At 36.0% G+C, this 24218-nt stretch overlaps 1 protein-coding gene across 3 annotated transcripts; it reads right to left on the reverse strand.

The window, feature by feature from the left end:
• Positions 1–1731: 1731 nt before the first annotated feature.
• LOC136218799 (increased DNA methylation 1) lies at positions 1732–24218 on the reverse strand. 3 transcript variants are annotated; one of them, XM_066005907.1, is made up of 11 exons: positions 23850–24218; positions 23232–23376; positions 22390–22471; positions 18752–21636; positions 17177–17300; positions 16250–16332; positions 15195–15436; positions 12147–12233; positions 4237–4336; positions 2168–2369; positions 1732–2083 (listed from the first exon to the last, which is right to left on the reverse strand). In XM_066005907.1, the coding sequence occupies exons 4-11, from the start codon at positions 21509–21511 to the stop codon at positions 1752–1754; spliced, it is 3930 nt and encodes a 1309-aa protein (XP_065861979.1). In that variant the 5' UTR covers positions 21512–21636; positions 22390–22471; positions 23232–23376; positions 23850–24218; the 3' UTR covers positions 1732–1751. The 3 variants fall into 3 exon arrangements, 2 of the variants coding, with proteins under 2 accessions (XP_065861979.1, XP_065861978.1); XM_066005906.1 differs by lacking the exon at positions 22390–22471; XR_010683941.1 differs by lacking the exons at positions 1732–2083; positions 2168–2369; positions 4237–4336; positions 22390–22471 and adding exons at positions 8115–8274; positions 8423–10418.

Genomic DNA, 24218 nt, shown 5'->3' on the forward strand with positions numbered 1-24218 from the left:
GGAGCCAATAATTCATAGCTGGAGGTTAATTTTAAACCTGTGGCTGGGGATAATTTTTCAAAGTCCAGCCATTAGCTTCCAGGACGCTAAAACTTCATCGTTTTGATGTGTCAATTAAAAAATTAAAAGTGCACAACGTGAAATAAGTAACATATTTAATTTTCTAAAAAATCAACGCTAATTTCTTAAAAATGATAACATTTTAACACTTTTTTTTAGTTATAAATTTTTTATAAGTTTCATAAATTAATAATTAATTCAAAATTTAAGTTATTTGAGTATTAAAAGTAAAAAAAAAAAAAACTTGATTTTTTTATATGGAAAAGAAATATAATAAAAATGAGTTTAAAAGTGTTAACCTCTCTAAAATATTAAAATAATAGATTAACCAATATTAGGGGGATTACAAGGGCAGAAACACTATTATTCAATGATGGAACAGTGATGAAATTCTAATATATTTTACTACAAAATTCATGATAATTTTAGTATATCATTTATCATTTAGTCTCTTAAATGGATACTAAATATGTTAAAGATAAATATAAGGGCTAATTACAAATCTAGCCCAATTAAGATGGGTCTTTTACATATCTAACTCACTTTGATTCCATCTTACCAAATTAGACACTTTCAACCATTTTGGACAAAATTACCCTGAGTTCTATTCAATCATCGATCTACTTCTTCTTCTTCTTCTTCTTCTTCTTCTTCTTCTTCTGCTTCTTCTTCAGTTCATCTTCTTCAATTTCTGATACCAATCATTAGCTTATACGCTTGCTTTTCTCGTTGTTCTTGCCTCTTTCTTCATCTGTAATGGTATCGTTTCAATTTCCTCTATTTTCCACAATTTTTCTCAATTTTCCTCCATTGCTGTCGCATTTATGGAAAATAGAGGAAATTGAAACGATACCATTACAGATGAAGAAAGAGGCAAGACTAACGAGAAAAGCAAGCGTATAAACTAAAAACATACCATTTCTAAGGGAAATTGAACATAATACGTCAATAATCTCAAAAATCGATAATGGTTAGTATCAGAAATTGAAGAAGATGAACCGAAGAAGAAGTTGAAACGAAGAAGAAGTTGAAACGAAGAAGAAGAAGGAGTAGTTCGATGATTGAATAGAACTAAGGATAATTTTGTCCAAAATGATTGAAAGTGTCTAATTTGGTAAGATGGAAGCAAATTGGATTAGATATGTAAAAGACCCCTCTTAATTGGGCTAGATTTGTAATTAGTCCTAAATATAATCTCTTAAACCATGCTTTCCTACTTAATTAGGTTGACATTATATTGACTTTGATGTTTCTCGGTTTTCTGGTTCAATGAAAAGTGCTGTTTCTTTTTTAATAATAATAACATATAATAAATGAACAAGAAATCATACTATTTAATTAGGTTGACATTATAAATAGATTTTAGGATGATATTGATAATCCTCTAGGTTGACACCACCTAAATTTCAAGCTAGTTTTTCTAGGAGGCAAACAAATACTAGTAGGTTCTCTGTATCAATGCATCAGTTAGCACTGTTTTGCCTTTTCCTTTTCCTTTTTCGACCTCCCGGAAAAAAGGTTTTTCAATTAAGCTAACTTTCAAAGAAAAGAAAACATTGAAAAGAGCCTCGAAAATTCACTGATATCTTTTTCGGCTGTATTTGTAGATTTTCTTTCCTTTTTCTACCTGAATATATTACTCAAGTTTGCAAAAACTAGAAACAAGTTGCAAAGTTCTAAAAAGTTGAAATCTACTTCTCATTTATCTCAAAAACTTGCTGTTGCTTTCTGTCGAAACAAAGCTGATCATTTTCAGATTGATTATTACAAGCCATTTCAGCCTCTTCTGATTCCAAAACCAACATTTCGCAGGACATGTTTGAAAATTGATCCTGCAAATTACTACCTTTCATCTCTCCTACTATCAATTTACCACCACCATCTTCAGTCGTTTCTCTTTCAGCAGTAACTTTTGATTGTTCCTGCCTTTCGTCGAGTTCGGCCTCCTTTTCAACACTGACATCATCACCGGAGCAGCTTCTATCGGATTGCTGCAACGACTCTATGGGATGCTTCTCAATCTCTGCTCCATCAACGTGCATTCATTCAATTGATTTCTAATAACATTCAAGGATGAACTCATATTAAGGAAACAAAAACCACTCACCCAATTGGACTTGTGCCTTGTTTGTGTTATATAATGTTTTCTTTAACCAGACTGCTCCAGGGAACACCATCAGGTTGATCTTGTTCAGACTTCGCTTTTCATCATTACTCACAGGTGTGAAACCGAAACCCTCTGTCCATGTTTCTACTAATTCCGGTATAGCAGATATAACCAGCTTTTCCACCTTCAAAGAGATTAGCATCTAGAGAAAGGAAAATATAAATCAGAGATGGGAGCAAAACTCAAACATAAATCAAATCTTAATCAAGCTGTGAAAGAACCAATTAAAGGTCAGAAACCCTAAAGCATGTGCAAGTTAAACAAGAATACATAACGGATTACAGAAATTTCGAAGATGCAATATAAACCAATGAAACAGACGAGTTCATTAAGAAGAAAGGATGGACAAGTATACAGAGGTTAGAAAATTTCTTCCAAACATTTAAATAATGCAATTGGATAAAAAAATTACATCAAGGTACCTGAACTCACATGGTCGGAAACAAAAAGGATGCCTGTATTTATGTAGAATGTGACCAGATAAAGGCGAATAGCAAAACAACCATGGAGGTAGCCCATGATATCTTACCATTTTCAAAGGAACTGGAGTCACATCCCTTTCATCTCCATTCAAGAGTTGTATTTGTTATTCAGATTTAGAATTTTCACTTGCATCAATTTTCTTTGTGAAAATCAAACCAAGGATAACTGAGAGACTAATGTAAGCAAAACTATATGCTTTCATGCAAAATTAAACACCAAAAATAAATGAAAAGTCTAAGCACAGTTTTAGGTAGAGCTGACAAAATTACACACGGCCTGATTAACAGGACACGAAATCGACAAACAATTTTAGTGTTTGGGTTTAACTTAGTAGGTAATGTGTTATTTTTGTGTTGACACAAAATTTGACACGCATATTTTTGGGTTGTGTTAGGGTCGCATGTTTTTACATTTCACCCTAATTAATAAAGGTAATAAAATTATTACAAACACGAATAGAACGTTCATATTTTTACATGTCATCCTTAATACAAATACTAAAATTACATGCGACTAATAAACACATAACACGAACCCAATATGACATTAGCAGAATTTTGGATGGTCATTGTTATGTTAACATATAGGATGGAGATGTTGCCCATAGGATTAAAGCTGGTTGGTCGAAGTGGAAGAGTGCTACGGGTTTCCTTTGTGATCCCGGCATGCCTAATAGATTGAAGGGAAAATTCTACCGGACGGCAATTAGACCAGCATTGTTATATGGTACGGAGTGTTGGGCAGTGAAACACTGCCACATCCATAAGATGTCGGTGGCGGAGATGCGTATGTTGAGATGGATGTGTGGTCACACGAGAAAGGACCGGGTGCGTAATGAAATAATTAGGACAAAAGTAGGGGTCACATCTATTGAGAATAAAATGAGAGAAAACCGACTAAGGTGGTTTGGCCATGTGAGACGTAGAGCGCTTGATGCGCCGGTTAGGAGAACCGAAGAGTGGCAAAGGGATGTAGTGGTGAGGGGTAGGGGAAGACCTAAGCAAACTTGGAGGAGGGTGATCGAGAGAGATATGAGTTTATTGGGAATTGAGGAAAATATGGTAGTGGATAGGACGGAGTGGAGGGAGCGAATCTGTGTCGCTGACACGACTTGATTTTCACGGTTTTATATGATGGTTCATGTTAGCCGACCCCGAATCATTTCGGGACTAAGGCTTTGTTGTTGTTGTTGTTATTGTTATGTTAACATATTAATCCAAAAATGACAAAATATTTAGAAATATTACCATATCCTCCTATAATTTCAAATGTCACAATTAGCATAGACACATATTAAAATTATGTGTCACCCGAAAACACGACATGAAATTGACACTAACCCGATTAGATTAACACGATTATGGCAAAAAAAAAAAAAAATCGGGTTGGTTATCACGACACAAACACAACATGAACCTGATAATTGACACCCCTAGTTTCAGGCAATACTTGGATGCTATCTTGCCAAATTAAGCACCAAAATAATAAATGTAATGTCTAAGCACAGTTTTAGCATTGCATTATACCTCCTCTATAGCTGTAATAAGGCGACGACACATTCCTTGACGGCGGTAATTACTGCAAGTTGCAATAAGAGGCATCTCTGCAACTGTCACTCCATGTATTCTACAAACAAGTGATGCTTCAAGTTAACATCAAGATACATAGAATATCAAATATATCAGAGTCAAATCAGGGGATATAATAAACAGGAAGCTTATAAATGCAAAACGAATTTCTTGAAAACTTTGCATACAAACAAGAGTAGAACATTGGGAAGAGTTAACACATCAGAAAATTTAAATTTACATCTACTCGTGTGCACTTTCCCAACTAAAACATAAATGTCAAAAATTAATCCACAACAATTAAGCTCATAAAAAATATGAAAGCATGGCAGATCTGAACGTCAGTATTTGTAATCTTAATGGTTAACAAGAAAAACCCGCCTAATAATCATATAAAAAACTCAAAGAAGTAAAGCACACTGCATAACAGTTTAGGACACTGTACTTAACAATGTTTTCAACCATACTGTAAATTATCGGGATGTAGTAACAATTAATACTTTAGCAATTGCACTAAAAGTTCTGATCTTACTATCTTAGCAATTTATTATCATTGGTAAATCTTACCTCTTGGGTTTATTTAATTAGTTTAATTCAAATTATGTAAGTTGAGCTGTCAATGCACTTCTAGTCATGTCAGCAATTGGGGATTACTAAAGTGTGATCGTGCAAAATTGAACTAGCATAATACTTGGGTCATCTTAAATTTGCAGATCCTTTCACACAGACCTGTATTTTTTAAAACACCGACAAAGAATTTCACTGCAAGTAATTCAAAAATTGACTGAGCATCCAGCTGTAACCAAGGCTACAAGTATGGAGAAAGAAGATGGTGGGCTGTCTGCTAAGAAAGAGTGGCAACACAAAAGATTTAGACTTGCGAATGCAAACAGATCATGGGAATTTGAGAGGAGAATAACACATGACCAGACACAGAGAACGCAGCAAAAAAGACATCCATGGTATGAGTAGTGTATCAAATATCACCCAATGTTCAACAAATTCTTCAGGGATCAATACAATATACACAGAGATCTCCCCTGTGATTTACTACTTCCAACCCAAGTGAAACAACAGCATGCATCCGCAGTTACAGAAAGTTCAATTAAGTCAGTAACGGCAGAGGTGGCCACTGCCCATATAAAATGTGGTTTAGTGTCTGTGGTCCAAACATTTCCTTTCTGCTATACTTTCTCCTTGGCTGTCACTAATAATCTAAAACTAAAGTTTCTCCATATGTTTTAACTCCCAACATATCTGTAAGCACATCTAAAATTCTTTTTCAAATACAAGAGACCAAGACAATGAATGAAAATGGTATTAGAATTAGCAACAGTTTCATGAAATTGTGAATCGAACTGGAAACTCCTATGATGAATTTTTTAAATAATTTCAATAAAATGTCTCAAACAAGATGCAAATCTAATTTAAATAAACAATGTATTGCACTTATTAAAGAAATATATGAAGTAATGAAAATATTAAATATTTATTTTACGAAATCTAAGGGAATATTTAATTGTATAACAAACATGATATGCTCGAAATTCTCCAATATCACCACCAAAAGGACTTTTATGGAGGATTAAAACAAAATACCAAATAATATAGATACAGAAAAGTTGGTTTCATTCGCCGATAAATCTTCAACTTTCCTCTTCTATTTGAAAACATAAGACTGAATATGGCTACCATTTAGGTAGGAAATGTAACAAATAAGGAATGAAAACCCTAAAAAGAATAATAGGAAAAGAGCGGAAATGCGACCGACACCTAAAACCATATTTTATATGGATAACCATTTTGGGATGATAGCAATTAATTGCAACAATAAGAGAGACAAGTACAACTAGCAAGTTTCTTGAGTAACAATCACAAGAGGCAAGATATTTAATAATTACATGAAATGGTAATAATGGCCAATACGTCGTCGTTTCACCTATAACTAACCAATTGCAAATGGTGATATGACAATTAGCAATTAATTCAAACCGTTCATAACAACTATTACAGAAAATTCGTTTTCATGGGTTACTATAGAGTCATAAAGAGCAAAACAATGAATGCATATATCATTCCAATATCCTTTATGCATCAAAATATATTCAACACCTTGAAGAAAAGCTAAAATTTGTTTGCATTTGGCAAATAAGGCAATTTTTATTTTGTTTAAATATTTTTCTTTTGCTATTGTTGGTTATAGGCATATAAACATTTAGATCTACATTTTAAACACACTATCAATTCTCATTTTGCTATTGTTTGTTACGAACATGCAATGACAATATCATCATGGAATTTGACAATTCCATACAAGACATTTCCCATTCCTCTAAAGTCCCCATTGATATTCGGCCTCAATGGCAGCGTTGTTTTATGTATTGCTCAAAAATGGAATTCCGAGTGTCTCACATATTCCGTGAAGGAAATAGAGCGGAGGATTGTCTCGCTTCCGTCGGCGTCTCTTCTGCTAGTCTACTTGGGTGGGATTATGTCCCAGCTCAATGTCAATCTTTTTTTTCAGATGACATCTGTGGTCATCCAAATTATAGATTTTGTTAGATCCTTTTTGCCCTGATCGGGTTGATTTATTTTTGTTTTCTTTTCAGTTGTAACTCTCTTCTTTTTTAATAATATATTTTGGGCTCATTTGGTTGAGTGTGATCCCGGAGGTGCCAACCTGGTTTGGATGTTCGGGTCTCACTCCTATCTTCTCCAATTTTCACTCAAAAAACAAACAAAAAAAAAAACTTTTAGCTACTTCTTGTATGAATTGGAACACTTCAGCTTGCTATCAACTTGAGACCTTGGCAAGTCATTTGCGAAATTTATAGTGGTGGCCAAATAGGTTCAGTAGTATACCTTATCAATCATTTCATAACCATGTGCATGAGAAAAAGATAGCATTCTAGTTTCATCACCATTTGAAAGAGAGTTTTATAGGTAGCAGCTTATGATGATGATATCCTAAACACCTCAATTCCTAAGAAGTACATATTTTCTTTGAGATAAGAAGATTCCCTTCTTACTCCTAAACACCTCAATTCCTAAGAAGTACTTTAGAGCCCCGATATCCTTGGTATGAAACTGACCATGAAGAAACGATTTCAGATATGAGATTCCTGAAGTGTCATTTCCTGTAATAACAATATCATCTACATAAATGAAAAGGAGAATGATACTCGAAGCAGAATGTTTCTAGAAAACAAAATGATTACACTTGCACTTCTTCGTCCCAAACTTCTCAACTGCTTGGTTTAACTTTTCAAACCATGCTTGGGGGCTTTGCTTCAATCCATATAGAAATTTGCGAAGACGACAGACTTTGCCATACTCCCCCTGAGCAACAAACCCTGGTGGTTGCTCCATGTAAACTTCTTCTTTAAGATCACCATGCAAGAAAGCATTTATGATATCGAGTTGATGTAAGGGCCAATTAGAGGAAGTTGCCATGGAGATATAAAGACCAATAGAAGATATTTTAGCCACGAGAGAGAAAGTGTCAAAATAATCAACCCCATAAGTCTGAGCATAGCCTTTTGCAACAAGGCGAGTCTTTAACCGAGCAACTGATCCGTCAGAATTGAGTTTCACATCGAAAACCCATCGGCATCCAACTTTTTTCTTATCAACAGGCAAATTTACCAAATCCCAAGTACCATTAGCATCCAAAGCATTAATTTCCTCTATCATTGCATTGCGCCAGCCCAGATGGGATAAGGCCTCCGAGACAGATTTAGGAACAGTAGTAGAATTAAGTGAAGCAATAAAAGATCGGGAAGGAGTAGATAATAAAAAAACAAAAGCAGAGATAGGATAAGTGCAAGATCGTGTACCTTTGCAAAGGGCAATAGGAAGGTCATCACTAGTTTGACTTGACTCAGAAGGAGGATCGGAAGGCAAAGCAGAAATTGGTCCTGGAGTGGAATCGGGCGAGCACTGTCGTCTTGAATACACTTGAGTAACAAGTGGCTTATAGGGTTGGGGAGGCGGAACCTGATGAATTTAATAGACCAACATATCACCAATATCATTGCCAGAAGTAGATATATCCGAAGACATGAAAAAGTACGGAAGATGTTCCATAAACGTGACATCAGAAGACACAACATATTTATTAAGATAAGGAGAAAAACAGCGATACCTTTTTGAAGACGGGAATACCCAAGGAATATGCAATTAAGTGCTTCCGGATCAAGTTTAGTGCCTTGTGGACGAATACCCCTAACAAAGCAAGTACTCCCAAAAATACAAGGTGTCACAGGAAAAATAGGTTTGTTAGGAAAGAGGATATTATAAGGACTCACATTGTAACACAAAGGAAAGCATGTGGTTGATTAGAAAACATGTAGAGACCGCATCAGCCCAGAAGTGTTTTGGGACACGTTGTTGAAACAAAAGGGCTCTAGTAGTTTCTAGAAGGTGACGATTCTTGCGTTCAGCGACACCATTTTGGGACGGTTTATCAACACAAGAAGATTGATGAAGGATACCATTCTAAAGCATCAAAGTTTGAAAAGGTCCAGAAAAGTATTTTTTAGCATTGTCACTTCGTAGCGTATGAACCGAAAAACTAAACTAGGTTTTAATTTCAGCACAAAAGGTAGTAAAATGAATACATAATTCAGAATGATTTTTCATTAAATATAACCAAATAGTTCGAGAATAATCATCCACAAAAATCACAAAACATTTGAAACCCGGTTTTGACACAACCGAACAAGGACTCCAAACATCAGAATGAACTAATTCAAATGGAAAATTGGACCTCTTATGGACTCGAGGAGAGGAAGACAAAAGGTGATGTTTAGCAAACTGACAGGGGTAGAGAAGGATGTCCCAACCGACAACGTTCATCAGAAGGTGTAGATACACTAGAACAAGCAATAGTTGTATCCAAGACATAGAGACCACCAGACTCCTGTCCACTACCAATAATCCTCTTCCTCATAAGATCCTGAAACAAACAACGGTATAGGAAAAATAAGATCTTGATTTCATCAGCGTAGATACCATATTATCTTCTTTACCGATTGTATTTCCCATAGGTCCATGCGGCACTAGTTCATAACTAACAGAGGGAATGGGTGAACAGTTAAGTGAATGGGTAAGCTTACTCACAGAAATAAGATTGAATGCAAATTCATGTACATTAAGTACAGAGTAAAGGGAAAGGGAAGAAGTTGGGTTAATAATGTCAGAACCAATAACAGAAAAATGTGTATCATCAGCTACGGTGACATGGGAAGGAAAAGTTCTATTATGAGAGGTGAATAATTTAGAATTACATATGGTTTGACCAGTTGGAAGAGAGAGAAATGAGGCACTTCTTGGAATTACCTACATGACTCGGCAATGGCAGTGATAGAGGACGAATATTGCGGAGGTAATGATTCTTGATACTTAGCATATTCTTCTGCTATAAGAGTGTAAATCGGGTCAGAAGAAGTAGCATCAGTAGTGGCAACCTGAGCAGACCGATTCTTTGTGCCTTTGCCTCGAGTATGGGACAAGTGCGCTTGGTATGTCCCAACTCATGACAATAATAACATTCAAATACTCTACTTCCCTCAGTTAGGCCTTTAGTGTCCCGAGTACTACCCATAGCCGGAACCTTATAAGAGTAACAAGAGCACTAGAAGCATGAACAACAGGAGGGGATGAAAGAACCAGCCCACTCCGCAAAACACGGGTAAGAGCCTCTTCAGCATTCGGAATGTCTGCACTAGAAAGGTTTTGTGAAGTAACTCCCTCAATATCAGAGCCAAGTTCACACAAATAGCGAATAACAAACATTTGTTCCCGTTGAGTTTGCAACACTTTGATATCAGTGCTCAGTGCTCAACGGTAGCAATTCATTCAATTGTTCAAAAATTTCCTTCAGTTGCATATAATAATCCTCAGCATATTGACCTTGGCGATCAATGGTATAGAATGACTTATAAGTATCATATAAGCGGGAGATATTACCCTTGCCAGCATATAAAGATTGCAAGTAGTCCATAAGTTGTTTGACATACTCACAGTGATGAACCATACCAACAATCGTATGTTATGTGCCCGCGAATAGGATCTCGTCACAGGTCTGTTCACCGGAAAATTCCTTCGAATTCCCTTGTTGCTCCTGTTCTTCGTAGAACCTATTTTGAAAACTCAATAGCGATTTGTGAGAGATCGTTAAAACTCCCTGTATCAATTTCTGATTTAAAATTCTCGATCATATTAATCGATAGAAAATCCCCTTTTATAAAGAGGTACAATGATTCCTAATGATTCCTAAACACCTAAAGTATCCTTAGCCAAAAGGATCCTACCACAATTAGGATTCTACTACAACTAGGATTCTACCAAAATTAAAAGGATAAAAGCCTAATAAATACTACCAGCAAATAGACGCAAACTGACCTAAATAATAAGCATAAAATAATAAACATTAAATAATAAAAGACTCCTAAATTTTAAAGACTCTTAAATAAATAAAAAACCCTAAATAATATAACCTAAAATAAGACAACCGTAACATCGTAGTATCAATAGAGTTCTTAATTGCGATAAACATAGAAGCATCATCTGACATCCAATCCTCATTATCTACCCTCGCATCATCAGTTATGTCTTCCTGGTTTTGGACCAATCGAGATAATACCAGCAAAACAGTAATAGCGCAAACAGAACCCTAAACCAGAGACTGGCCTTCACCAAAAAAAAGTTACCGAAGCAAAAACGGAATGGACAGGCAGGTCGAAGACGAGCAGACGACGCCGGGAATGTCAACCGGAGACCGAATTGTGGCTGGAGATGACAGGATGCGCCCACAGGCACCGACGCGTGGAGGAGGTGGCGGCGGACGTTGGTGGCGCGTGAGAGCCACGCGATGGTCGGACGGTGGCCGGATTCTGTCGGGACGCCGATCGGAGGATGGGTAGTCTGCTGGACCACGAGGTGAGAATAGAAGAACGTCGGAAATGGGTGGTAAGAGCAATGGGTAAAACCCGAGATCCCCGAAGCCCGTTTGCACGCTTGGGCAAACGAAGAACAAAAGGAAATCTGCACACAAGGGCAGCTCTATTGAACTAAAAGCTCAAGCTTATAGTTAAAGGTCCACTTCATATTAATATCCGACAAGAAGCAAGTGGAAGATATGAAAAGGAAATCAATGTTTACTTGTCATATGAAGCAACTTTTGACCTTTACAAAAATTATTCTCATTTCTAGCCAAAAATTAGTTTTCCTCCTAGATTTAGGAAAAAAAAAACGAAGGGAACAAAAACTCACCAATTTATGTGGATGGTGCATTGAACTATTCAAGAAAGCCTCCTTTGGTTTATTTTCAAGCAAAAGATCACTCCTATTCTCTTGTAAAATACAAGAGTAGCACATCAAACAGTACAACACGCAACTCTTGAGAGCCACTAACTGTCTCTAATCTTTCTTAACACTATATGAACTCATAAAACTTGCCTTTCCTTGGACCTTTTAATGATAGAAAATCCAAGCTTCTTAACATGGAAAATTCTTATCTTCTTTGTTCTCCTAAATTTTCAATGACGCGTTTCAAATCCATTATCTTAACCTTCAAACAGAACCCATTTGATGATGATTTTAATTGCAAATCATTCATTATCTAGAGTGTTAGGCTAGAAAAAATTTGATTAATACTTTGATGTTTCAACATGTGGAATGTATCAGGATTTATGAAAGAGAGAAAAATTTAGTTTCTAGGCAAGGATAAAACAGGTAAACATAAATTTTACAAAATTTTAATTTTTCAGCAGAAAACCATAGTAACAATCTTGCATACCTATTAAAGAAATGAACACTAAAACTTCAAGTTGTGATCCAAATAATGAAATGGCATACAATGCTACCTGATGGATGCTACAGACAAAAGTACATCATCCTTCTCCAACACTGCCGTGTAAAATCCATGAAAGTTTAGACGAGTGAATTCTGACCTGAAGAGCATGCACAAAGAGAATCAATCAATAACACTACATATTAAGGTAAAAAAGTACTTAGTCGAACGCACAAACATATAGAACACAGACATCAAATTTACCCAAAATCAACACTTCTTATAGCAGAAAGCATATCTAAAGAATGAATCCCCTAATCAAGTATCAATATCAATATAAATATCACTAACTATATTTTCACAAGTAGTTTTGTCCCGCAAATTAACTACAATAGTCCTTTAGGATATGCAACTAATTCCTGCTAGTACACAAACATCTAATGGACAAGTGCAAGTTATGAACTCAGACAAAGGGATATATGCATGTACAAACAGCTCGATCTATCTTTTAAATTAGTTTGAATTTGAATTCCCAGAGTGATATCAGGCTGACATCAATAACATTTAACCTCCTATAGCTCATTCTCGTCCTCTAGACAGCAACAGAGTGCCAATATTATAGAACAATCCAAAAGTTACCAATAAAAGAAGGTGAGACACGGATTTCAATTACTTTATCAAATACACCAAAATACATAACTTCATAATCTCTTAAATAATACTCAAACTCTAGAGAAGCGAGAAAACATATAGGTGGGTAAAGACATGGTTTTAAAGAAAAGATAAAGTCAAACACCAAGGACTTGAGGATTTTTTAATGAGGGAACATAAAATCTGTCTCCCATATTAGCAACCCATTTAGATTTCTCCACACTTAATGCACCAAATAAACCTATCTCCTTGACCAATTGATTAATCTCCACCATCCAATAGAAAAGTTTCCTTAACCAATTGATCAGTGTCGTCATCCAACCAAAAAGAGTTGTACCATCTCCATTTTCTCACCAGCGAAATAAGGCACGTTAATTATCTGAATGCGTATGCTTCGTAGTGAATTAGCATTAGTAACATTCGAAAATTCATGTGACGAATTAGAAACCCAGGCATTGGGTAAGCAGAGGGTTCTGGTACTATCATAGCAAGCAAATTAAGTTTTGGGAGGGTGTGCAGAGATTTATTTACTGAAGAACACAAAGTAAATGATGACCTTTTGGTTTGTATAGTCTTTACTCCATCTCAGCCTGTTGTTCGTCAAGTTTACTCTCGGCATGTGCAGCATGCGATTGAGGCACCTCCTCCCATTACAGACCCCAGTATTCCCTCTCCTGCTTCATCTCCGGACCTTGCGCCTCTAACTCATCCGAGCCTTGAACTACAAATCGCCCTACGCAAAGGTACACACACTTGCAGTTATCCATTTTCTTCTTTTGTTAGTTACAATATCTTATCACGCTATTCCAAGTCTTGTAGATTCTTTAGATTTGGTTGTTGTCCCCTCGTCCCTTTGTGAAGCCATGGTTCACCCTGGTTGACAAGAAGAAATGAAAGAAGAAATGCAGGCACTTGGACATAATCACACTTGGGATCTTGTGTCTCTAACTCATCCGAGCCTTGAACTACAAATCGCCCTTCGCAAAGGGTACACACACTTGCACTTATCCAGTTTCTTCTTTTGTTAGTTACAATATCTTATCACACTATTCCAAGTCTTGTAGATTCTTTAGATTTGGTTGTTGTCCCCTTGTCCCTTTGTGAAGCCATGGCTCACCCTGGTTGGCAAGAAGCAATGAAAGAAGAAATGCAGGCACTTGGACATAATCACACTTGGGATCTTGTGTCTCTTCCATCTCAAAAGAGAGATATTGGTTGCAAATGGGTAAACACGTGAAGATGAACCCTGGTGGCTTTGTTGCCCGATTAAAAGCTCGCTTAAATGCCTGAGGTTATGCTCAAACGTATGGCATTGACTATTTAGTGACATTCACTCATGTTACCAAACTCAACTGCTACTTACACCTGGGCATTTCATCAACTCAATGCTAAGAATGCCTTCTTGAACGGTGACCTATATGAGGAGCTTTATAAGGAGCAACCATTTGGGTTTGTTGCTCGGGGAACGAGAAGGTGTGTAAGTTGAGGAAGTCACTGTATGGGTTCAAACAATCTCCTCGTGCCTGGTTTGGAAGATTTGGTGTTGCAGTAATTGAATTTGGCTTACGTTGAATTGCATATGATCATTCTTTTTTCTTTTCATCATTGAGTTCCGATGTATTATACTAGTTGTATATGTCGATGACATTGTGATCCCTAGGAATGATGCAGTTCAAATTACGAAATTGAAAGCGTTCCTTGGTACTTGTTTGAAAACAAAGGACTTAGGAACATTGAAATACTTGGACATAGAAGTATCCCGCAACAACAAAGGAATTTTTCTAACTCCTAAAAGATATTGTCTATACTTGTTGAATGATGTTGGTTTGATTAAGGCAAAGACTTGTGATGAACCCATAATAGCAAATGTGAATTTAGATGATGAAGATGGTGATTTACTCGAGAATCCTGGAAAATACAGAAGAATTGTTGGGAAGTTAAATTATGGGATAAGGTGTAAAATTAACATTTACACTTAGGAGCAATTTTACCCTTAACGTTGGCAGTCAAGAGCAATTTTACACCTAAGGTTGACAAGTTTGGTCAATTTTAGACATTATTATAAAACACAGATATTTTGTTTCTTATTCTGCACCAATAGCATGTAAGTTGATTCTGCACCAGCTTTCCTAAAATGGTAAGATCATAGCATACAAATAGCTTTGGCTGCTCTCCCTGATGCTGAATCCAAAGCTCTACCTCACAGTTTTTTATGTGTCCATGTCACATCCAACAGAGGCTTCATTGCCTTCTCAAAGCGAAAACGAAAACCACGGTGGCCCTCAATATTTTCAAATTTAAGGACATCCATAAGCCTTTTCCTATTAATTTAACTATTTTTTAGCCTTTCCAAATGGAATCATTTTCAGAAGTTTTCAACCAATGAATGTATCAGAGTGAAAATAAGAGAAGAAAAAATCAGATACAAATGAGAGAAGAAAAAAAGGATGAGAAGGACCGAAAAACTCACCCCCAATTGTACAAAACATGAGGTATCATGTCTATGCCTGTTCTTGAGTCTACCATGGATTGGAAGCATTCTTCCATAATAGTAAGAGCGACTGCTAACTTAGAGTTGCATTCTGCTTTAAGGGCAAATCTTTGAGCAGAAGGAACCTTCTTGTCTTCATTAATGCATCTAAGAAGAATCCAACAAAATCCATCAGCAATATGATTAATGGTTCCCACACGAGAAGTAAGACCAGTGTAAACCTGCATCCACAAGAAAACCAAGCTCTTTAGGTACAACGAAAACTAAATAAATAAATATTGCTGCTCTCAGAATACACAGCTTAATATTCTAATCATAATAACATAAACTGGGTGCTGTATTTATAATCTATGCAATCTAGTTTAATTATTCTATAATCTAAGTCTAATTAAAAATAACATTACGCCTCATTTTGGCCTATTGACAGAAAGTCTCTCTCAATACGAAACTATCCACCTTCTTCAGATTTTCCTTGTTGATATTACAAGAATTGTGACTTGATCACTTCTTACAATCTCGAATATTATTCTTTTTCTACTAGTAACATTTTGAAAACAGAAGAAAGTAACCACCACTCAACAAAATAATTATATAAAAAGAATCCATCTTTCTTCTGTTTGGGAAACTATTTATTGCAGTCAAAGTTTTAGAACAAGGTAGAGCAACAAAGCAGAACAACTATAACAGAGTGAAATAGAAGAAGTTAAATGCAAGTAATCATATAAGATTTCTATGATTAATAGATTCCTCAATTTCATTCCAAAAAGCATGAATATTGTTTTCCCAAACCAACACTTGAAAAATTTGTCAAAACAAGTGCTCAAACATTTTAGACTATGTTAGCAGTATAGAGAAAAGCCTCCAACTCAAGAAGGCAAAGAAAATATATAAATTTGACAAAGAAGAAAACACCATAATAATCATGTAGCTGCAATGGGTAATGTCAAAAGAAGAGGTGCAGGAAAAAGGAGCTCGCATAGCAGAAAGATATGAGTAAGCCACTTAAGCAAATTAGTAACTTTGGGTGAAAGTACCTCTTGACAGCTTCCGCTACATAACCAAGTATCAGAGGCCAATTCTTGGGATATATTTTCCTTTTCCCAGCATGTACCATGATCTGTGGAGAAGTGAATTCCAAATAAATCAGAAGCCCTAATCGGAAAATAAATAAAAATTAAGCATACATTTAGGATATTAAATGCCATAAGATCCACTATACTATCACAACCACTAAATTACAAGTCAATTATAAGCCACGAAGTGGAGTTCCTAGTGACTTTCAAATTGACACGGAGAGGAACTAGGAAAAGCTAATGCAAGAAAATGACACAAGTCTATCTAGCATCAACAGCTATAAGCAAACACCCATTTCGTGTTGTGAAGGGGGATTCTGCAGCCAAATTGCTTTTCTTTAAAAAGTAAAGCATACTTTGTCAATTGATACCCTTGGATATATTGACAAATCTGCTCTTATTGTGAAACAAACAATTTATACACAAAGTATATACCAAAATCACAGTAGAAGTCACCTTTTATTAATAATCCAGAATCACCACATGCTGGTAGTTACATAATAACTTGGTCATTAAAAAACAAATTAATATCTAGATGTCCAAACAAATATATAAAGCCTAAAGGTCACAAGTTTGATAAAGATTGCAAGAAAACCATATCCCCATCACAAGCAGCTGCTTTTAATCCTAAAGAATTTTCTAGCATTACTTGGTACAAGAATAAGATACAAGTTGTAAATGTAACTTAGTAATAATATAAATATCTACTTTCACTGCAGAAACTAAATATCTAATTATATGTTCTGAATATCTCGATTGGTTGGAGAAATGAGTTCATAAATTAGTATGCACATTGTGTTGAAGATTTTCAACTTATCCATAAGTGTCTGAAACAATTTAAATTTGAGTAAACAATCCAGCTGCAGCTCTCGAAGGTGGGGACATTACATTTGTTCTCGCATTGTGAACATTTAGATGCACCAAAGGAACCGGTAGCCTCCTTATCCTTGACCAACTTGCCACATATCCAACAGGTGCAGTTTGGGCAATACCAGCTGCCTTCTGGGATCTCCTGAAGTAAGCAAAAGAAAATTATTGGTAAGTTATAGCATCTTAAACACTAGAACTAGATATGACCTTAAAGTCCAGTACCCTTATTCACCCAATTCATGAGGAATCACAAACAAATACAAACCAAACTGTGAGAAATTTTGAGAATAGAACTACTACCAAAGTTAAAGCAGGAAAAAAGAAGTCTGATCCTCATTTTCAACTAATAAAAAGATACAAATATAATACTCAAAAACAAAACAAAAAATCCTAGATTACGATGATTTGATTATTTTCACCCACAAAGACCAGAGCAATCACAGCAAGCATATGGAGAATGCAAGAGTAGCACACATTTGACCATCTAAGAAAAATAACTACATTCAAAATAGTGAAAAAGAAATGTTGCCCTTGTCTTTTACATACATCACTTAATCAGACAGGATTACATATCCATACTGGAAACAGGATAGTTCTGGAAAATATGAACACCTCTGACCACGGAAAAATAACTTTCACTTTCACTGTCAAATGTGAAATGTGAAATGTAAAAATAGCACCTATTAACGCATCAGCGCATGATAGCAGAACAACAGCTATAGTCGAAATGATGGAAGAAAAATCAATGCCCATGCCCTTCTTATACATTAATTAAATCAAAGAGGAACTTCATATTCAGATCTGAAGTAGGTCATTTTCTGAATTAGCTGCAGACTTGGGGACATTGCGGTCTCATTCCTCCATTAGATGCATATCAAAATCAGGGAAGTAAAATAACATTTCAGTAGCATAACTTTTGCAACAAAAAAAAAAAGTTCACAAAGCAGCACACAGCAGGCATGATATCTTTCAACTATTATGGGTTATGAAACAGGAATAAAAACAAATAGAGAAAAAGTCAATCAGATGAAGTCAAGACCATCAAGGAATAGGAAGTTTAAGTAGCATGACTTGCCCAGCCAAAACGAAAGAATCACCACAGAATCCTTATATAACGGATCACAAAAACTTAAGACTCAACGTAAAGAATAAAAGGAAATTCTTGCTTATTTTCTCTAGTACTGGGAGCAAGATAAATGATTTAATGCAAAATAATGGCATATCAAGATTAGAATAACTGAAACAAAATCTACAAATATCTTGTACTAAGGAAATAAGTTTCTTGCAAATCAGCTAAAACGGAAGACCTACATAAATGGAAAGTACTTGAAATAATTATCCTACACTTTGCTTTTTCTTTTCCAGCCAGGGGAAAGGATGAAATGGATGTTGTAGGAGAAACAAAATGTCTCACAACTTAATTTTGGAATTGAAATTTGCAACCAACAAAAACCATGTTAAGAAAACAAAAACCATCACCCATTTTGACATTTGCAACATCCAAATGCAACAAAAATATCAAAATTAGTACATTGTAAACCATAGGCAAAGCAACATAAAACAATAAAACACGTAACCAAGCAAAAGACGAACCTCTGTAGACAAGCAGGCCTGGTGAAAGGTAGAAGGGCAGTTATCACAGCATACCAACTCACCAACATCACCACACAATCCACATGAGTCATCATTTTCATCATCATCATCGGCTCGTACAACCACGAACCTCCTTTTCCTCAACTTGTACTCATCAGACCATGCTTGCAGCTGACATAGAGTAAGAGGCTTTCCAGATTCCATAAAAAGATTTAAACATGGGCGACTCGGCTTGAACCCAGCATGATTCTTAAACTTAGAAACTGAAAGCACCTCACTGCAGCACCTACACATGATGCCATCTTTTGTAACCAGACCATCTTTTATAACAGAATCATCCTTTGGGTTTCGATACTGAATAACATCATTCAAGTCAATGACCCCGTTATCCACGAGCCATGATAAAACAGTCCTTTGTCCCATCATTGACCATTTACCAGCAGGGTAATATTTTCCCACTTTGCTTACATTTCGAGGAAGTAACCTGCACCTGCCTTTAGGATTTTTTTGCTTCGGTCGACCTCTTGATTTAAAGGCCTTCTTTTTATAAGCAGATATAGAGGCACCTGCACTACAATGTTTGCTTTTAAAAATTGCAGACACCAATAAATCATCATCATCAATGAGGCATTTAGTTGATTTCCTTTGGCTGTGTTTACTAGCTTCAGGATTATGATGCATCTTCTTTGAATTTGAGCCTTTTTTGTCAGCCCTATGCAAGCAACCATCAACAGGTGAGGCCCTGTTGCAGGTTTTATTAATTTCTATGCTGACAACAAGGTTCTCCTTTACCTCCAATTGGTTTCCATAAATATCAATTATCTCATTCTGGCTTATACTGGTTGGTCTGATTTCAGATATTTTTCTGGACTTCCTCTTCTTCTTTATAGCATCCTTACGTTTGAAGCTTGAAGCTTGAATGCACTGTTCATCCCCCACACAGAGCTTGGTTTTCTGTGAAGAGTCCAAGGTTATAGATTGAGTACGAACCAGTTCATCCTGCACACATGAAAAATCCATGTGACCAGTGCCATAATCAACATCAACTAAGCTGCTATCTTGATGAGGGGAATCAGACTCGGATCTGTGTAGTACATTAACATTTCCATCACAAACAGAGACATTACAATGGAAACCACACAATTGCGCAGAAGAACTTTCTGATGGACAAGGTGGTAAAACAGACATATTCAGGCAACTTATTTTCTCCTCGCACATTCTAGAACACAGATTTCCTGTCCCATTTGCAACACCAGGGAAACACGCTCCATCTTTCTCAGCTAAATAAATAGTTTCAATTTGCCGACCTTCCACAACCCCATCTGTTTGTTCATCGTATTTGGAGAAACTTCCGTCACCATATTGCTGAATATGGGCATGGTAGTTTCCTTCACAAATTGTCAATGCACTTTGTTGAATGGCTGGAGAGGAATTACTATGGCTAGTCAACAAATTTCTATCAACACACTGATTTATTGCACCACCCTCGCTTCTCGACACCATAACAGCATCATCTTTCACATTCTTCCTAAGCACAAAGCTACTTGCAGCTTTAACAGTATCTCCCTTCCTAAGTGACATAACCTTCCTTTCAATTAACACAGCATTAACAAAGGGGTCTAAAAGACTCCATTGATAAGCCAAAACATTATGAAGATCTGCTTGATCTATTTTCTTCTCAATCTTCATCAATACATCTGACAGATCAGCCGAAAACTGACTGAAATTAGTCCATTCCTTATCATTGTCTTCCTGCATCAAATTGTATCTATTTTCATATAAAATTTGACCACAGAACCTCCAAGCCTTAGGAAAATCACGAAACAACCTCCCCTCAGGAGATAGATAAATAGTCTCTAAATATTTCCGAGAAGCTCTTTTATGCCTTTCAATATGCCATCCCATTTTCAAAAGTATGCAAAAGGCGTGACTCTGGAGGAAAAGGCGAGGATCCTTCTTATAGTTTATCATCGAGGTATCGGATACATCCAATCCAGGTGAATCCAATTCCTTCAAACTTTCCTCAGCCAGAATAGTCCCACACTTCTCTGTAAATGTTGTTGAAGGGTTATTAAACAAAAGTCTGGTGGCAAAACTTTCTTGGGAAACAGGTGAAGAAACGCCTCTAGAAATAACCACCTCCTTGTCAGCATTTTTATCACCATTTGCCATCATGCACTTTGGGATAGCCCCATCATGTAGGTAATTTTCTTTGTCCAACTTTGTTTGTTGCTTCGACAGATAACAACTAGATATAGAACCCTGACAAGATGATTCAACTATATATAATGCCATAGTTTTTTTATCCAAGTCTCCATTTTCAGTAGGCATACCATTGATAATCTCTTCTGGTACCACAGATGAAGTAAAAACTTTTGCTGTATGTGGTCCAGTGATGGATAGATCAACTGAGAGCTTCATTCTTTTTGTACTCGTTATCTGGTCATCGCTTTCTAGTCTTTCCTGAAAACAACCTGATGGAGAACCCCTTCCAGAATTCTCATTCATATCAGAATCCTCCACCAATGAATTTTTGGAGGAAGATTGGCTGGTCACAGCTGAATTTTCACTGTTGGAACCAAATGACATATCAGCAATCTTACTACCCTTACACTCAAAATCAACCAACCCACTACCAAAACTCCTCCCACTTGGAGCCACAGTATCTTTTCCAAAGAAAACTTCTTTAAAAATATGTTCCTCATTGTGCGACCCCCCAAAGCCATCATCAGGTAAATCCTCAGTTTCTGAGCTGAGCATTACTACCAGCTGACGCAAAAGGTGAAGCTCTCGCAATAAAATTTAGATCCCCATCTCAACAAAGCAAGAACTTGACAAACTACTGAATAAGTTCACAAGCATAGCACCCATATATATAACATAACCTGGAAATTGAGAAAAAAGAAACAAATGAAAAATGAAAAGCATACAGTAAGCACATAGCCACAAATGCAAGTATGCAGTATCAAGTAGAACTGTAGGCTTATGACTATTAGCCAAACAAATGTAACAAAATGATAAAAATAACTAGATAAACTTATAAGCAAGAAGAGACGCATATATATGCAATGTTGCATTAATTTGCTCTTGACCAAAAACCTGAAACATAAGTGAAGGTTAACTCTCCAACGTAAATCTACCCTCTCCCCAAATTGTGAAACTTCACATCAAATGAAAACTTTTTTTTTATAATACATCAAATGAAAACTTAAGGAAACCGAAATATGTTATATACAAAAAAAAAACATAAAAGAGAGAACATCTGGCAGATGTCAGCCACAAAGTAAGTAATGATTAAAACCTCTCAAGAACCTCTTTTCCCAACCCCATAAAGTAGAAGAAAAAGTAGATGAAGAGAAGGAGTCCGACAAACAGACGCAGAAGTATGCTCCAAATTCCAAACAGAGACCAAGGACAAAAAGATATTAAGGTATATACATAATTTTATTGATTTTCCAAAAGGTAATTATCAGTCAGGGCCAGCCCTGGGGAGTGCAGGAAGTGCAGACGCAAAGGGCCTCCAAATTGTAGGGGCACTATAAAAAGAAGTTTGTGATATTGATAATCAAGATTTGTTTCAAGAGCTAAAAAATTTACAAACTATTTTACTGAAAGAGAGAGAAAAAATTGCTACTGACATATTGAGTTATTTGAAATGATATGATTGTTTTCCAAATGTATTTATTGCTTATAGGATAAGCATACTAGTTATTGTTGCATCTGCAAAAAAAAAAAATGAGTTTTTCAAAATTAAAGTTACATAAATCATATCTACAAGAGATTCTATATTACCACAAATATTGCATTTGGGTGGTACCATTTCTCATTTAGCTGTAGCATTACCTAAAGAGATTCTCTAGTTAGTAGACAACTAGCCTTGAGTAAAATAACAGAAGACTTAATGCACTGGTGATGGAAATAGAATATTAGTAAGGAAACAATAGAACTTAACCACTATGGTAAAGATAATAAACGAAATGATAAAAGCATGTAAATACTTAAAACAAACAGGGGGAAAAAGGGGTTTAACTTCTTTTGTATAATTTACTCAGAGAGCTGTAATAAATTAGACAGTTCTTTTTTCTTTTCTTTTTTTTCTTTTTTTTTTGACTCGCATACATTAGCCTCACCAATAGTCACCAACACTAGCAAATGAGAGAAACCGTTTATCTGGAAGAGGGAAAAACAAAACATATAAACATTTTTGGTGTTGGAAAGGTGGCTTCAGTTCTGGACCAATGCCCCCATCTACTTCATGACAGAGTTTTGGGTAAATTATAGTTGCGGTTTGATTATCCAAAAAATATTAAACTTCTGCGAGTTATCCTCAAGGTAAAAATTCTGTGCACATATTGTAGTCTATTTTTTTTTTGGTAAGAACATATTGTAGTCTATTAATGTCTCAAATGAACACAATTTATTGAACATTCAAACTGAAAAAAAAAGAAAAAAGAATGGGAGAAAGAATAAAACTCCCAACCTATACAACGGAGGCGATCATTATAATGAATTCTCAGAAATCCAAAAGAAGCTCTCCACAATGAATTCTCAGACATCAACGATTTCTATAGCCAGGGAATAGTGTAGAAACATTTCCTTTCCCCATGTAGCTTGTTCCTTCAAACCTGCTCAATTACAATAAAGAGCAATTCATATACAGCTAGGTGTCAATAACTTCGTGTATTGAACCACTGTAAAACATCTCATTACTAATTTCATCCGCCAGAAATCCACATCAATGTCGTTGAAAAGAAAAACCCATTTGCATGAACCCAGAAATCGATCTTCTATAACTTTCCAAATTTCACAAACATTTCCAATTAAAGAATCATAAAAACCACACCAATTCCGCACAGAAAAACTCGAGAGTCGAGAAGATCCAACAGCAATGGTGGATTTTAGAAGCAAAAAAAAAAAAAAGTAGCAGTGATGACTAATGTGACAAAGAGAAAAAAGGAGTAAGGAACAGATAAACAAGGGAATTTCCAGGAAAGTACTCCAGAAAATTCCCACTTGGATTGCCACATTTGAATCAAATACCCAGCCAAACCAGAAACAAAAAAAAAAAAAAAAAAGAGGAAGAGATAAGAAAGCTCACCTTAGAAATGCAAACAGTGATCAAGAATGAAAGAGTACACATTAATCCGATAGAATTAGGGTATAGAAATCTGAAAAAGGGAGTGAAAAGGCGTAAGAAGAATCTGGAAAGATAGAGAGAAATGGTAAAAAGTGAGGTTGAAACAAAATTCGAGGAGAAAGAGAAAGAGAACGGTGTAGCTTGGGAGAAGGCGAATAGTGCTCCCTCAGTGGTACAGAGAATGTAACAGATAGCATAAAGCTTGTCTTTCACTTTCTCTCTCTAAAACTACCATGTGAGTGTATGTGTACGCTTTGTATTGTTTCTTTCTCTGCTCAGCCTGCGTATATCTCTCTCTCTCTCTAACTGAATAGCTTTGCCTCTCTTTTT

Source organism: Euphorbia lathyris, chromosome 2 (assembly GCF_963576675.1).
Source record: "Euphorbia lathyris chromosome 2, ddEupLath1.1, whole genome shotgun sequence".
Taxonomy (NCBI): Eukaryota; Viridiplantae; Streptophyta; class Magnoliopsida; order Malpighiales; family Euphorbiaceae; genus Euphorbia; species Euphorbia lathyris.

What these genes read in the sequence shown, in the direction of transcription:
- LOC136218799 (XM_066005906.1), bottom strand. Translation starts at nt 21,511, where the DNA reads ATGCTCAGCTCAGAAACTGAGGATTTACCTGATGATGGCTTTGGGGGG. An exon ending in TTCACAATGCGAGAACAAAT is followed by an intron (nt 16,333 to 17,176) that starts GTAATGTCCCCA and finishes ACTTCTCCACAG; the next exon opens with ATCATGGTACATGCTGGGAA. An exon ending in CATGTTTTGTACAATTGGGG is followed by an intron (nt 12,234 to 15,194) that starts GTGAGTTTTTCG and finishes CATGCTCTTCAG; the next exon opens with GTCAGAATTCACTCGTCTAA.